The 16,401-nt window shown below is 49.6% G+C and overlaps 2 protein-coding genes and 2 pseudogenes across 2 annotated transcripts; 1 reads left to right on the top strand and 3 right to left on the bottom strand.

The window, feature by feature from the left end:
• Positions 1-382: 382 nt before the first annotated feature.
• LOC128904644 (histone H3-like) lies at positions 383-1,149 on the bottom strand (annotated as a pseudogene).
• Positions 1,150-2,706: 1,557 nt separating this feature from the next.
• Positions 2,707-3,339, bottom strand: LOC128904657 (histone H2B 5). Its single transcript, XM_054189311.1, has one exon. It carries the CDS (start codon positions 3,193-3,195, stop codon positions 2,815-2,817), a length of 381 nt encoding a protein of 126 aa, XP_054045286.1. The 5' UTR covers positions 3,196-3,339; the 3' UTR covers positions 2,707-2,814.
• A 93-nt stretch (positions 3,340-3,432) lies between these two features.
• LOC128904653 (histone H2A-IV-like) lies at positions 3,433-4,062 on the top strand (annotated as a pseudogene).
• Positions 4,063-4,312: 250 nt separating this feature from the next.
• Positions 4,313-5,188, bottom strand: LOC128904631 (histone H1.10-like). Its single transcript, XM_054189281.1, has one exon. The coding sequence runs from the start codon at positions 5,183-5,185 to the stop codon at positions 4,523-4,525; it is 663 nt and encodes a 220-aa protein (XP_054045256.1). The 5' UTR covers positions 5,186-5,188; the 3' UTR covers positions 4,313-4,522.
• Between the last annotated feature and the right edge of the window lie 11,213 nt (positions 5,189-16,401).

Here is a 16,401-nt window from a genome sequence, read left to right as displayed (position 1 = left end):
TGTGTTATAGAGCTGACCAGTATGAGATGCCTTTAATGCCCAAAGAAATCCAGCTGGCCCGGCGCATCCGTGGTGAGCGTGCCTGAGGCTCCCCCCCCCCCCCCCCCCCCCCCCCCCCAACCCAAAGGCTCTTTTAAGAGCCACCACATGCGCAATAAAGGAGCTGTTAAAGCTTTTCTTCTAACTTCAAAAAATAGTAATAAAAGTAATCATGCCTTTTTAAAGTTTCATTTCGTATAGTTTAATATAAGTGGTCTTTCTAGTTTTACTTCATTACCCCCATTTCCTTAAAAAACAAATTCAGCTTTAAATCCTGTTACATCACTGCATGCTAGTTTTATGCAACTGAATAGGGGGAACCCCGAGTGACGTTTTTTTGGTGGGTTTTATTGAACATGGTAAATAGCATTAATTTATATATTGATAAATTCGATGCAACACAACATGCAACTTCACCTAATTTCAACAGCGTTACAGCTCCTTTTATTGTTCATGTAGTGGCTCTTAAAGAGCCTTTGGGTCTGTGTGGGCCCCCTCGGGTGTCTACCAGAAGTGGGGAAAGAGTGGCAGCAAGAGCCTCAGGCGCGCTCCCCGCGGATGCGTCGGGCCAGCTGGATGTCTTTGGGCATGATGGTGACACGCTTTGGCCGTGGATGGCGCAGAGGTTGGTGTCCTCGAAGAGCCCCACCAGGTAGGCCTCGCTGGCCTCCTGCAGCGCCATGACAGCCGAGCTCTGGAAGCGCAGGTCGGTCTTGAAGTCCTGCGCGATCTCGCGCACCAGGCGCTGGAAGGGCAGCTTGCGGATCAGCAGCTCCGTCGACTTCTGGTAGCGCCGGATCTCGCCGCAGCGCCACCGTGCCGGGCCGGTAGCGGGTGCGGCTTCTTCACGCCGCCCGTGGCCGGCGCGCTCTTGCGGGCCGCCTTGGTGGCCAGCTGCTTGCGGGGCGCCTTCCCACCTGTCGACTTACGCGCTGTCTGCTTCGTACGCGCCATCGCTCCGCACTCACCACTACCCTCTTGCTCTAGAAAGAACGGCCCGTGGCAGCGGCTCTGCCGCGCCGCTATTTATAGCCGCAGTCGCCCGCCGATTGGCCGCCCGCTCGAGGCCGGCTGCCATTGGGCGACAACGGCATTCGAAAAGCGCGCGCCTCGCCGGCGGGAAACCCGCCCCTTCACCGCCCCGCCCCCGCCGTTTCCGGACCCGCCGACCGGGCTCGACCGTCCCCCTCCCTCCACGGCCGGCTCCGCCACGGCCGCTTGCTCTTTTCCGACTCTCTAGGCCGCTTTAGCACAGGCTCCCCCGGGGTCTAAGGAGGCATATGCGTGGACTGTCCCCAGAAAAACCGGTTTCGGCGGCGGGGAGGTGGCAGGAACTACCGTAGGTGGCTGGTGTAGGAGCCCCTTTCTGTCCACTGTCTCGGCCTTGGCTTTTTAAAGGGACTTGTGGTAAAGATGGGGGCAAACTTTTTTGCAGGGCTTGTTGCGAAAGGGTAATGGTTTTAAACTAGAAGAGGGTAGATTTAGACCAGATACCACAAAGAAGTGTTTTACGCTGAGAGTGGTGAAACACTGGAACAAGTTGCCCAGAGAGGTGGTAGATGCCCCATCCCTGGAGATATTCAAGGTCCGGTTGGACGGAGCTCTGAGCAATCTGATCTAGTTGACCCCTATCCCCGCTACTTGCAGGGGATGTTGGACTGGACGACCTTTAAAGGTTCATTCCGACCAAACGATTCTAGCATGCTCTTCCCAACCCGCCCCCAAAACCTGAAGCATCGGGTCTGCTGGCCGAACCTCCTCTGTCGGCAGCCTCCGTCTCTCCCAGCACTCGCCGTTTCCTCACACTCGGTAACGGCGCTCGGTTCAGAGCCGGAGCAGGAACGCGGTAGGCGCGCGAACGTTTCCCGGCTGCTCCCCCGCCCGTGTTTAAGGCCCGTCGCTCCTCGGCGGAGCGGGGACGGGCTCGGAGCCGCGAGCGCCACCGCGACCAATCCCCGCCCTCTTGGGAGCAGCGCCGCGCAGGGCCGCGCGCCATGCAGTTCTCACTCAGGTCGGTTCGAGCCCGGCAGTGGTGCCTCTCCCGCTGTCCCGGCCCGCCCCTGCTCCCGCGGGCTGCTCGGCTGCAGGATTTTCGGGACGCGGGGGAACAGAGCGGTGGAGGCAGAAAGAGGGCGAGAGCCGCGGAAGAGCGCTGCGGGTTAGATCGCGCTCGGGCGCACAGGCAGGGCTGCGCGGCTGAGGGTCGAGAACGCCGTGAAGCGATCTGCTTTGCTTCTTCCCAGTCGCCCGCGAGAACGCTAACGGTGGGCAGGGGGGATCGAGCCTGGAGCTTTTTGCTGATTAAGAAAACCAAAGGCAGACGGTCCTCCTGAACCGTCCGTGCTTTCGATGTTCCCCATTCCGCTTAAGTGCCTCACGGGGAAAAAGAGCAAGTATCGCCTATCGGCAATATGCTTGTTTCGGGCATTTAAAGAGAACACCTACACACCGTTCGGTTATTGTTTAATCCCCCCTCTCCACCCCCCACGCCCGCAACCGTACGCGGAAGTGAAGCCGGTCCCCGGGGTAACTAGAGTGAATCGCAAGCGTTCCCTACTCCAGCAAGGCAGACTCGGAGAAACCGTTTACCGCGAACACCCACATATTCCGTATTCCTTAAAACGGACAGCACTGTCACACAGTTATTCCTCTTTTTCCAAAATGAGCCTAAGCTACGTACAAGTCACCGCAGCATCAGCTCTTTTACTGAGAAGGTGGGTGGCTCTTAAAAGAGCCTTTGGGTCGAGCAGGTCTGGCACAGGGCACAGCAGCAGCTTACTTGGAGCTGGTGTACTTGGTGACAGCCTTGGTGCCCTCGGAGACGGCGTGCTTGGCCAGCTCGCCGGGCAGCAGGAGCCGCACGGCCGTCTGGATCTCCCGCGAGGTGATGGTGGAGCGCTTGTTGTAGTGCGCCAGGCGCGAGGCCTCGCCGGCGATGCGCTCGAAGATGTCGTTGACGAAGGAGTTCATGATGCCCATGGCCTTGGACGAGATGCCCGTGTCGGGGTGCACCTGCTTCAGCACCTTGTACACGTAGATGGAGTAGCTCTCCTTGCGGCTCTTACGCCGCTTCTTGTCACCTTTTTTCTGCGTCTTGGTCACCGCTTTCTTGGAGCCCTTCTTGGGCGCGGGGGCGGACTTGGCCGGCTCAGGCATTTTAATCAATCTTTAACCACACTAACTCCCAAGAAAGCACTAACGCGGATGCAAACTCAGCCTCAGCGCACTGCTTTTATAGGCAGCGTATGCAAATTACGGATTCATTTAGCCTGAACTTTTATTGGCTGAGGGATCGTTTACGCAGCTAGGGCTCCGTACTTCATCGTCATTGGTTAGAACTCGATCCGCGTTTCCATTGGCTGCCTTCGCAATGTTCCCTTCTCAGCCTATCGAAATTCGCGCCTTTCGCTGAGAAGGGATATAAGCCCGAGTGGCGGAGCTCATTCCATTTCTTCTACGGTTCTAACTCTTGGTTCAGTGAGTCGCTGCGACATGTCCGGCCGCGGGAAGCAGGGCGGGAAGGCGCGGGCCAAGGCCAAGTCGCGCTCGTCGCGGGCCGGGCTGCAGTTCCCCGTGGGCCGCGTGCACCGTCTGCTGCGCAAGGGCAACTACGCGGAGCGGGTGGGCGCCGGCGCGCCGGTGTACCTGCGGCCGTGCTGGAGTACCTGACGGCCGAGATCCTGGAGCTGGCGGGCAACGCGGCCCGCGACAACAAGAAGACGCGCATCATCCCCCGCCACCTGCAGCTGGCCATCCGCAACGACGAGGAGCTCAACAAGCTGCTGGGCAAGGTGACGATCGCGCAGGGCGGGGTGCTGCCCAACATCCAGGCCGTGCTGCTGCCCAAGAAGACCGACAGCCACAAGGCTAAAGCCAAGTGAATGCACTGACGAAGAACAGCGCCGGGAAGCCCTTTCTCACAGAAACCCAAAGGCTCTTTTCAGAGCCACCAACGAACTCAGAAAAGGAGCTTGAATTTCACAAAATAAAATTAATAAAAAGTATCAGTGCCTTTTAAAAAGATCGGCTGAAGCCAGCCGTGGAACATCTGCACTTCAGTGGGGAAGACGCAGCCTCTTCCACACAGCCCCGACCCAACATTGTGTCTCTGCGCCGCTCCGGGGCGGAGCTGGGCGGTGCCCACAGGCTCCCGAGAACCCGTAGCTCCGCCCTTCCGAAGCCGCAGCCAATCCCTGCGCACTTGGAGCTTCCAACGCCTCCAGCGCCCGGCTCTGCCTGCTCTCCCCGGTGAGCGGAGGCACAACAGCACCTCCGAACTTCGCTGCTCTGACCCTCTTCTGCCTGCACCCGAACCAAAAGCGCTCTCGCCAGCAGACCGCCAGTCCCATGACCACCTCCCCTTTGCCCGCTTCCCCAGAACGGGTAGCAGCCACAGCGTTTCAGCTCTTTCAAGAGAAAGTGGGTGGCTCTTAAAAGAGCCGTTGGGTTTAAGTGCGGAGCAAAAGTTTTCTCCCCCACGGGTTCACTTCTTCTTAGGCGCCGCCTTCTTTGCCTTGGCCGCTTTCGGCTTGGCCGCCTTGGGCTTGGTTGCTTTGGGCTTCACCGCCTTCGCTTTGGCCGGGCTCTTCGCTGCTGCCGCCGCCTTCTTGGGCTTGGCAGCCTTGATCACCTTCTTGGGGCTCTTGACTGCTTTCTTGGCAGCAGCAGCCGCCGGCTTTTTAACTTTCTTGGGGCTCTTCTTCACTGTCACCACTTTCTTAGGCTTCTTGGCAGCACTGGCGGGCTTCTTGGCTGCCGGCTTCTTGGACTTGACCACAGCTGTCCGCTTCTTGGGGGCTTTTTCCTTCATTTCTCCAGGCTTCTTACTGAGGCGGAAAGATCCAGATGCACCAATACCCTTAGTCTGCACCAAGGTGCCCTTGCTGACAAGACTCTTGAGCCCTAGCTTGATACGGCTGTTATTCTTCTCCACATCGTAGCCGCCAGCAGCCAGCGCCTTCTTGAGCGCGGCGAGGGAGAGCCCCTTGCGCTCCTTGGAGGCAGAGACGGCCTTGGTGATCAGCTCGGTGACGCTGGGTCCGGCGGGTTTGCGGGCTTTGGAGCCACCCGCCGCTTTCTTCGGCTTCTTAGCGGCGGGGGCCGGGGCGGCGGCGGCAGGCGCTGCAGCTGGGGCTGTCTCAGCCATGGCGCGGCGCGGGACGCTCTGGGCGGTGGTGCTGGCGGCGCTCCTATTTATAGCAGCGCGGCCCGCGCTGATTGGTGGCGCCCGCCCCGCCCCGCCCCCGCCCCCTCCTGGCGATCCGCGCTGCGGCTTGTGTTTCTTCTGGGGGGATAAAAGGGGTTTTTGGCTACTTTATCTTCCATGAAATTGCCCTTTTTCTGCGCCTGGGAGGCCGTGTGAGTCCCTGTTGTCGCCTGTCCGTGCCTTGTCGCGAAAAGAGGGGAGTTTGGGCAGAGAGGGGACGATAAATCCCGAGTCCTGGAAGCCAACAGACCTGGAGAGAGTGAAAGTTTTGTTTTTCTTTGTGAATTAGGAATTCTCCTTTAAAGTTAATGTGAGACGGGAAATGCAGTGTTAATCTTCAGAGGGTCTTCTTCACGTTAGAGAAGAAAGCGAAGAGTTAGAATCTCATTCTTTAAAATAAAATGGTTTCAAAGAGTCTCAGGTAGCACAAACTCCCAGAAGCCATGCCTCCACTTCTCTTAGCGATGTTTGTACCTCTGGCTACTGCGAAACACTCAATAGGGGATTTTTTTTCCCCCCCTTACTTCCAAAGCTAAAGTTTCCAGAGGCTACATGTGAAATAATAGACAGCATATACTTTATTTACCTCAGAACGGGCTACTTTCTCTGCAACTCTCTGCTGTTATTAACACAGCAAAAGGCTCTCTGATGTTGATGGAATAAATTGGGGCATGAAGACCGAAGATGAGAAGGTTTGCGTCGAATCACTGAGCTTCATGGAAGTCTTGGAAGGCATACAGAAACAGACCATACTCTAAATAAAGCACACAGTGCTATTTCTGTAAAATCTGTTGGTATGATTCAGTAACATGGAAAAAATTTGTCAGACTGAGTCTGCAAGAGATGTGAAAGCATCATTTTATTCATATTTTGATGCCCAGATAGGAAGACAAATCGCAATTTTTGTTTGCTGCTCTTTTGCCAGGTTACAGATCAAGTCACAGCAGCTTCTCTACATAAAACCTTTGGCTGCAACACAAGATGATGCAAAGCTCTGTCCACTATGTGGTGACTACCCTATTAGCATGCATACCACCTTATTAGCTAAAACATTGCATATATTTTCGTGTCTCTAGCAGGAGTTCCTAATTTATTTAATCTGAAGTTTAATAGTCATCACATAGTTTAGCACTGTCGTATTGTTGCATTTGTACCTCATGTATACAAACTGCACTTGCGCAGTTTACATACAGTGCTGACCAGATGATCAACTTCACTATTTCAATGAAATGCAGGAGCTGCGAGTGCAAAAATATCACCTCACTCCCCTCTCTCATTCCACTACAGAGAAGGCAAATGAACCTCTTGAAGATTTTGGGTGACTCTTCATCTTCAATTAATTCACAAAATCCCATTGTTTAAACATTTGCATAGGCAGTTTGACCTTTTCTTGTATCCTTATGGTAAAAAGGACTTCAGGAAAATAAACATATTCTTCTCTCCCGCTTATGTTTTCTTTCTAACTCTTCCTCATCATTGAGGTCTCATAGCTGAGAAGCTATCCCTGAGGCTGGGAGGGCAAATAAGATGGCAAATTCACCGAATCTGTATCTGGGCTATCCAAGCTGTGTTGGGAGCGGGATGGTTCATAGAGTTCATTATGAATTTTACAAATGCAAGACAACCGGACTGTAAGACAGATTGACTTCACATAATAACAGGGGGCATAAAGAACTGAGTAGTGAAATTCTTAACATCTCCTAAAGTTTCCTGAAGTCAGATGGATGACTGTATGTCTGCTCCAACCCACCTAGGTTTGGTAAAAGCGCTGGTATCCTTTAAAAACTAAACTTACTACAGTGCCTGTAAGCTGCATCTTTTTATACTCACCAGCTCTTCTCACATTGAAATGTCAATACTGGGGTTGAGACAGAGGCCTTTCTATCTCACCATAAACCAATTCCCCACATTCTCCACAATGCTTATTTTGCAAGAGTAATATGCATCACAATAGCGCGTTTTCCTCCAGTCTGTAATTTGATATTCTCAGGACCGTTTTCATTGCACGCACATAGTTATATGGAATACAGATGTATATTTAAATCCTGTATAGCAGTGATAACTGCAACACCAACCATCTGCAGAGGAAAAGCCTCTCACTATGTGCCAGAGCAACACTGCAGCGCACTGTTGTAGTCCTTGCCTTACTCCACTTTTGAGGCTATCAATCTCCATCAAATGTTAAATGGCCCTTTTGCAACTTGAAGCTATTTTTTTGTAGTCATTTTAAATGCTTTTACATATTTGATTTTCCACTCATGTGTTTTCTCCATTATTCCCTTCTCTTATTGTTAAGAAGGCACTATATTCTCATGACCATCTCACAAACAAGCAGTCAGACCATGTGTATTAGGGGGAGGATGCAGAAGTACCAGAGGAAAATCAAGGCATACGAGGAGAGCTGAATCCAGTGTCACCTCATTCAGTAGTGAATACATAAGGACCGTGTTTCGTCCTCCTCTCCCAAATACTGCTATTATTTGTGTAATTAGCAGCACAAAAAGCCTGCAGTTATGCACCAGAGGTCATTAGTCTAGCCATGATGAAGCTTAACTAGGATACATGGAAGAAGTGTATGTTTCCCTGCAATGCAGACACACAAAAGGAGCAGACAGGGAGGACACTCACTGGGAGAGATTCTCCCTCCCTCTTACACATTTGCCATCACAATTACAGCAAACTTTGCTGCCTCACCTTAGGAGAGGTGAACCATCAAGAACAACAGGATCTCAGTGGTATTTCATACTTGGCTTCTAGATGCTCTGTTGGTGTGGTCAGAGATACTGGTAGAGTAAAAAAGATCTGCCAGAAAATCCTACAGAAAGTTTTTTACTGCTGCTATTGATGTGAGCCAGCTCAGGCTGCAGGGCTAGATCTGAAAGTCTCCTCAGAGCACTTCCCAGCCAGCATGAAAAGTATAGATTGTCATAATCAGTAACATATGCCTATGTCCTGGTTTGAGGTAAAACAGAACCAATTTTCTGATTTGTAATTTTACTTTTTAGCTGGGCCTCTTCTAACTGACTAAAGCCTGAAATTAATGGCATATTGTTCAGAAACTGTTCATTCTCAGAGTGATAAGACCTGATTATACCAAGGGATGGTATGCACAGAGGCTCTTGCTTATGTTTATTGCTATAACAACCGAGGTCAGCTAACTTCGCTGTTTGCCCCGTTAGAGGGTTGGAAGCAGAGAAGCGTAGAGGGGTCCCACCTGCAGGGAGGAGCGGACGGGACAGGTGACCCAAAACTGACCAGCAGGGTATTCCATCCCAATGCATCACGCTCAGTATAAAAGCTGAGGGATCAAAGGGGCAAGGCTGCGCTGGCTCGCGTTTTCTTCAATGGCCGACATCTGAGGAGGACCCTGGCTGTTCATCTGCCTTTGATCCCGATCTGAGCATTCCTGACTCTCGTTCCAGAATTCAGCTCCTGTCCATTGCTGACTCCAGTCTGGGACTTTCCCTGTGTCTGCTGGTGACACGATCGTCATCCTGGGAGCTGGATACGGTTTTGTATATATTGTATACTTTTTTATTCTTTAATTTGTATTATTCTATTATTATTTACTATTTTCTTATTTATTATTATTTTCATTAAAGTAGTTTAGTTCTTTTTCTAAACTCGTAAATCTCCTTATCTCTTCCTCTCCTCTCTGTGGAGGGGGGGCATCTGTTGTTCTGATTGGCCAATCCGGCCAAAACCACGACAACCTACTAACTTGAAAAAATACATAGTAATCCAAACTTAATCCCTGCAAGACAACAAGCAATTTTTGCAAGTTTAGGGTAATTTTCCTATTTTGCATGTCTCTTTTCTGACACTTAACCTGGCACTAGGTGACAAAGCATAGTGGCCACCATAGGTGACATTACAAGTCCTAGGAAGAGCACCTCACAGAGGTTCAGTGTTCAGTTGTTTCTACACATACTGAGCATAATTCTTCCTGAAAACTGTTTGCTCCTTTTCCTCCCCTTCCTCATGACTTTTCCACATCAGTATCTAACTGCACTGCATTTATTCATTTCATATTGCCACACCTATCCCAAACACTTAAAGCCCATCCCCATTTTGCAGATGGGAGAACTGAGAGTCACTTATCCACATTTCTTAAAGATGCAGTTACTTGGATCCTCCAATTTTTGTCTGGTTCAGGTTTTCCACCCTCCTCCTGCCGAGGCCCAGCTATACATACTAATTATCACCATTTCCTGTCAGGAGAAAAAACAGTTCAGAGATGATTCATCTAATTTCACAGGGGAAAAACCAAAGACCTGTTCGAAATGCAGTGACTTTGCTCATTTTAACTTTTAATTTGTCACAAACCTCAGCTCCCTCTTCCCATACACACACAGGCCAGACCAGGATGTCCGTCTGCAGGTGGGGTCAGGATCAGGCTTGGTGAAGGGATCTGGGATCATACACAACCCCAGTGCTGGGTATCGGGCACCTCCCTGGTGCGGTGGGGCCATGGCCAGGCAGGGCAGGGCTGTGGGGAGCTGGAGACCGGCCCTGCTGTGGCATCACTCGGGGCAGGGACGGACAGTCCTGGGGGCCTGAAATGAGGTCCTGGCACCTGGGCGGGGTGGGGGGAACCCCAGGAGATGCTGGGCAGGGACAAGCAGGGCTGGTGGTGCCCTGACAGGTCCCCTCCTTGGTGTAGCAGGGATTATAAAAGGGTCTCAAAGCTACTGCTTCAGCATCCCTCTAGATCCACACAAACAAAAAGCAATTCTGGCCAAGTTGCACGCAAGTGTTTGATTACAGTCCTAGTGGACAGAGAAGTAGATTTCAGTTATAACAAAACTCTACTGCCACTTGCACTTATCATTGATATTGGATATAGTCACCTTTAGGTCACCTTCAGCTTTAGGTTCAAGATGTCTAAGAACAACAGTTCCTGCACCTCAGTTTAGTGATTCCCACCTCTTTTGTCATCAAACACATCAAAATGTGGGAATGGCTTGGCTGACCTTGTATAGGACTCACAGGGGTCAGTTGGATCAGACTCACCCTTTCACGTTCATTTCTTTGACCCTCACAGGGAAATATCTCAAGAGGTTTTGGACTATCAGGAGCCAGCTTCAGTTGTGAAATTGTCCTTCTAGATAACAGCATTTCCATCCTCTCTAGCACAGGCACAAAACCCAAAAGGGCCCAGTAGAAAGAGCCCTTTTTTTCACCTTTTAGCTGTGATCTGGAGGAAATGCTGACCCACAGTTTTGGTCTGGGTGGCAATGTACAGGTCTCCCTACTACCTGTGGGTGGGTACTCCCGTCCTTTCCTGTCCCACTCTGAACCATGACACTCACCTCACAGGGGTGCCTCAGCCAGTTTCGTTTCCTCTAAGGCAGCTGATCTCCAACTTCTGGCTGGCGTGCAGCCCTTGGGGCTCATCTGCTCCCCACTGATGCCCACCCTGGCCAAGAAGAAGATAACCGCCTTTAGTTGCTATAAGCAGCCAAGCACATTAGCTGTTCTCTGTTTAATCTAGACCCTTAAGAGCTGCCTTTTGGACCTGTTTCACCTCTCAAGTGCTGTGACCCATGGCTTGGGAAAAGACCTGTTTGCAGAAGAGCACTCACTGCATTTAGGCACCTCTGCAGCCTCCATGGAAAGATCCTGAATTACTAGTTTTGTTCCTCCTTTACTAATTGATAGCTTTGACCCTCCTCACTTCCCGTATTCCGCCACCAGTGACCCACGGTGCCCAAATACAACCTGCAACCCCTCCGCTTTCTGCAGAGAAGCCAGGGAGACAAGCTGCCACCTCACAAAAAGAAGCTCACAGTGGCTCAGCACGGGTGGACAAACGTCCCTGAGGGAAAAGAGATCGGTCCCTCTCCCTCTGTTGCTGGAGGGCAGGGATGGAAGATAGCGTTCCCTGCACTTTTCCTAGAGGCCACTGGGATGCAGAGTCTGCAAAGGAAAGGAGTGGATGGACACAGAGGTCCAGCTTATTTTTGCTGAGTGCAAAAATAGCTGCTGGCATCAGTGCACCTGTGAAAACAGGGGAGCTGCGTGGAGCTGGGCAAGCAGACGTCTTTGGGGAAGAGCTGGAGGAGGAGGGATACTTCTGGTGGGTTGTTTTGCCACCTTCTTTTTGAGCATATGTAAGGTGTGTTATGTAAAGCGCTTAGTTTTGGGACCCTGAATACATCCGTGTCTCTCATTCCTTTTCCACTAGACTTCTCCACTAGTTTTGAACTGGTGAACAGCTTCTAAGAGGTTTTTAAAAATTACCTGCATGAAGCGATATTCTTGCCTTATTGCTGGCATGTATTCAAATGAGAATTCCTATGACAGCTGTCCCATCACTTCCATATTCAGAAAAAAATGAAATTTTGTCCCAGGGGCCTTATAAGGGAAAGATTCCTGTTGGCCTACTGCTGCCTTTTCTTTTCCAAGAAATATAAAGAAAAGAATGCTGTGGGCCTTGAAGGCTGAATTAGTATACCTCACCTCAAACTGTCTAGAATAAGAAGTATGATATACACTTAAAAATGTGAAAGTCTCACCCTCCGGTCTTGAAGAGGCTCAGGACAAGGGAATTTGAGGAATCTTTCCCTTGTAAGGCCCCTGGGACAGTTTCTTTCTTTTTTTTTTTTTTCTGAATATGGAAGTGATGGGACCGCTGTCCCATCATGTATGTATTCAGGATGCCAAAACTGACATGGATGTATTCAAGGTGCCAAAACTAAGCTGTGCTAGGTCACAAGGTAGCCTCAGGGAGCAAACGCTCTCCTCAAACTGAGGCCACCTACATTCACCATTTGGTTCTGGCCACGAGGCAATAAGCAAATCACCAGCTTCCTCCCTACCCCTGTTTCCCCGCATATCAGGTAATAACAGGCTTTGTTGAGGTTGCTGCAGAAGACAAAGAAAAAGTGTGAGTTGTCTTCATATTGGTAATCAGAGGTCCTGTATCCAAACTGATGTGATTTTTGAGTGTATATCAGGAAATGTGTCAGCCACCGTGTCCTTCCTGAATATAGAAGGTGGTGAGAAGTAGGCAGCCTGATTACCAATGCCTACTACCACGCTAAGGAGCTGCTTCAAGCATAAAAACATTTTTCTAGAGCTCTACCAGTTCAGTACAAAATGTTGCCATCTGATCTGTACAGTCACTCAATCTCTGACGTGCTGCAAATACCAAATAATACCCAGCCCAGAGGGGAGCCCTAGGATACTCCAAGAGATATTAGCATGCATTATTTTAGTGTCATGGATTTGTATTAAAATCTGATCTAGGTATCAAGAACACAATTTGTCCTTAAAGGCAGAGTCCACAACCCATCTTCAAAGTAGGTTTGTCAAACTCAGCTTCTTGATTCAAGAAGGACATAAAGACCATCCCAACAGCTAAGTATCCCCTGCCAAACACCAAGTTCATCGCGGATGAGAGCAGTGGTGCCTGTATTAGCAATGTTTGGGAGATAAAGAAGGAAACTTTCCCTAAGATCATGGCCATCTGATGGCACCATCACAGTGCACAGCACCAGTCTAAGGAGGTCTGGGGTGTCTGGAGGTGAGGATGCTCCAGGCAAAAGTGCCCTTGCTCTCAGCAGCAGCAGCAAATGGCAGACCAGTGACTGCCCTCCACACTGCAGCTCTGCTGCCTCTCATGTTAACCCATTGCAAAGATTCTCAGCTTGAATGAGGTCTAGGACCACCGATAACAATAAAAGGCTCCAGTTAGAGTTATGTGATCTATGGGTCAAGGTTCCAAATGATCTTTTTTAATTATCCCCCCGGCTAAGCTCTAAGAGCAAACATGGACTGAGAGGATAGTGGAAATCAACATCACATTGCAGTTATGTTGATATTCACTGGAACAAAAGCTTATCTAAACAAACAACTGCACCAGTGCTTTGACCAGTCATATTGTCAGCAAACCCCATCATCTCATTGTTCACCCCTTTTTCCATACCATTTAGGAACTTGTTAAAAAGCACAGATCCTAGTGCAAACCCCTGGAGAACTCACTGGTGACCTTCCTCTATTTATCAATCTTCTATCAAATAACTATCCATGCGAGATTTCCCCTTTTATCCTGCTGCTGTTGACTTTTCTCTAAGGCTTTTTCAGAGAGGCTTTGTCGACAGCCTTTGGAAATATAGGCAGACCACAGCAACCAGGTCATCCTTCTCCACGTACTACTTGACCTTGTAAAAAAAACTCCAAGGTGTTTATAAGACAGGACCTCCCTTTGCTGAAACTATGCTGACATAATTGAAAAGGCTGTTCTGACCCTCGTTACAGTGCCACTAGTGTGTCTGTCACAGCCAGTAGGCTTATAGACCAAGAGTCCTATGGTCTGACAGGCTCTCAGGCAGGACTTTTGCTGCTGCTGTGACAGTTGGAGGATTTAGTACCAGTTTTGAATTTTTAACTAGATGATCTTCTAATCCCTTTTTGGACAGCTCTGTTACATTTTTATGCTTAATCTGCTAGAGTCTGTGTTCTTTTCTGTATTTTTCACTCAGACACACCCGGCAGCTTTCTGAATTAAGCTTTCTTACTCTCAACCCTCCCTCCTGTTACCAGAACCAGCCTCCTTCCCTTTTTCAGGCCTTTCTTGGTGGGTGGTAGCCCTACCACTATGTTCCCAGCAAGGTCACTTCAGCCATCTCCACTCAGCTGTGAGGATTTAATCCCCCCAGCTGTTCCTTTGAACTTCTTTTTAACAAGCTCAAGGTTTCCAAAGTGCCTAACATATCAGAAAAAATGTGCCATTGCTCCTGTCTTGCTCCCCAGGCTTCAAACCCTGATGTTGAGACAATTACAGCACTGATTTGGTTTCCTGGCCTTCTCTTTGAATGCTAGCCCTCTTGTTTTATACTATCCCTGATATATCCTTCCCTAGAGGCTACAGAATTTGCTATGTCTTGTCTTTGGGAACACCGTCCTGAAAAATGTCGCCACTGGTTAGCTTTCCCCAGTCCTCAGTTAAAAAGCTCACTGACAACCTCCTGCATGCTCGTAGCCAGAAGCCCATTTCTCTTTTGATCCAGATGAGGTCCATCCCTCCTGTGCAAGCGCTCTGTAGTACAGAAGTGTTCCCAACTCCTGCTGAAACCTTATGCTCAGCCAGGTTGTGAAAACGCCCTCCAGGTTGTGAAAACGCCCTCCCTGGTCCCAAGAGGCATACTGGGAGCTTTTCAGCACGAGGCAAGCACAGACATTCTGGTTTTCATCTTTCCCAGGAGCTTACACATTGCATCCAGAGCTTTTCTCCTTCCTTTTCCTGTGACACAGGTACTGAAGCAGACCATGACAATGCATCCCTCTCTGGCTTATCCCAGGAGCCACCCATGTGCCCTATGAAGTTTCTCATCTTCATGTCCTTCCCCAGAGTAGTGGGAAACTTCTCTGGCCCTCTAGCCCCAGTTTTTCCCCATCTATGTCTCAAAACAGGGAGTTAGGCTGGAAAGCTGGATGGCGGATCTAGTAAGTGTGCACAAAGGGAACCCCGGATGAGTACTAAAAGGGCCCTGTTGGGGATACTGCAAGGAACATGTGTTGTAGAAGAGGGTTCTGTCTGTGTAAATGGTGTGGAGCAAGCATGAGCCACAAGACCCCGTATGCAGGTGGGAATGGCGTACTTCAGTCTGGCAGCTTACTCCAGGGTCGTCCTCTGGAGCAGTCTTCCCAAACCACACGGACGTGTCCTTTAATCAGGAACGGGGTAGGGATACTGAATGCAAGAGCTCATATGGCAAGGAGACAGGCTACAAAATAATCTGGGAAAAGCTATCTTAACAACTAAACTAAACATGTAAGCACACATAGCCTGTGAGGAAATAAAGAGGAGATTGTCTTCTATACAAGCCTCTCTTCTGCATAGTACTTGTATGGACCATGATGCTGATGTAAGCACGAGTCAGAAGAGTGGTCCTTGGTAATCTAATTCTTCCCTGGTGCACGTTAGGGTTTCCCTTTTCCCAGAGTTCCAAACGTCATGGAGTTCAAAGGAAATCCTATTGATAAGATGGTTTTTTTTACAGAATCTTCCTTGAAAATACTTTTTTGGGTATTTCAGAGGAGAATCTCCTCATCTCACCCCAGAAATTTCCAGCTGCCTTGCACTCCACTCCTCTCCTACTAGCATTGCAGAGCATCTTCCAGCAGTGAGAAGCAAAGTGTAAGGTAGAACCTGTTCTGGGTTGCCCTCAGTGACAACAGGGTTTATTTTGGCTCCATCCAACCTGGGGAGATACAAACAGCTTAACCATCCTCTAAAAGTCTTGTCCTAGGCCCAGCCCAGCTAGACCCAAAAGCCATGTCTCTCTTTACTGCTTGTGTTTCAGGTGAGTTAGACAAAATCAAATAATAGCTAAGGAAATACCTTTTTTTTTTTTAATTTTTGTTTGTTTGCTTACTTTGTTTGGTTTCGGGGTTGGCTGTGTTTTTTTGTATTACCGGACTGGTAAAAAAGATGTGTTACCTGATCTTTTCAAGGGCTGCATTTTGATCAAACACTACCAGAGAGGTTTACTACCCCTCCAAGCCTTTGTACCTCCCAGAATGATGCCACTTTTAGAAAATATTTTTTAAAACTGCATGTGTTTGCAAACCACTGGGTCACTCAACCATGCCCTGCCCTTATGGCTTCTGCTAATCGTGCAGGGCGTATCTGCAGATGCAGGGAAGGGCATTCTCTCCCAGGTTTCCTTTCCTCCCTCCCATGCCCTGATCATTTATTCGGGAGGGTGCAGGAAGTGGGCAGAATCCACCCGGGCCAAGAGCATCTGCTGATCATCCCTGTAGTCTCATGAAATTGCTTCAGCAGAGCACTCAGGCACAGCACACATCTGAACTAGGAGCCTGGGAGAAATGCCAAGCTCCCGTCCCCATCATGTCCTGTCTCTGCAGCTGGCCAGCTTCCCCTCTTCTGGAAGCGCAGGCTCCCAGGCCTCACGGAAAAGGTGACTTGCTCTTGCCAGATCTCCCATTAACAGATTTGGTACTATGACTGAAAGGTGCTCTCAGCTCCTTCATGAGCCTACCACCCCCTCTTCATAAATTTCCCTTCAAAGAGTTTTATATTGCTGAAAGTTATTCTTTCTGATCAGGTCTGGGGAATGTGTAATAAGTAGTGTCTGAGGCCCTCACACTGGGTTATGCCTTAATATTAATGCTAACAAAGGTACAAA

The sequence above is a fragment of the Rissa tridactyla genome, chromosome 1, assembly GCF_028500815.1.
Source record: "Rissa tridactyla isolate bRisTri1 chromosome 1, bRisTri1.patW.cur.20221130, whole genome shotgun sequence".
NCBI classification, from domain to species: domain Eukaryota; kingdom Metazoa; phylum Chordata; class Aves; order Charadriiformes; family Laridae; genus Rissa; species Rissa tridactyla.
The sequence above is the reverse complement of the archived record's forward strand: the minus strand, read 5'-3'. Positions and strand labels throughout refer to the sequence as shown.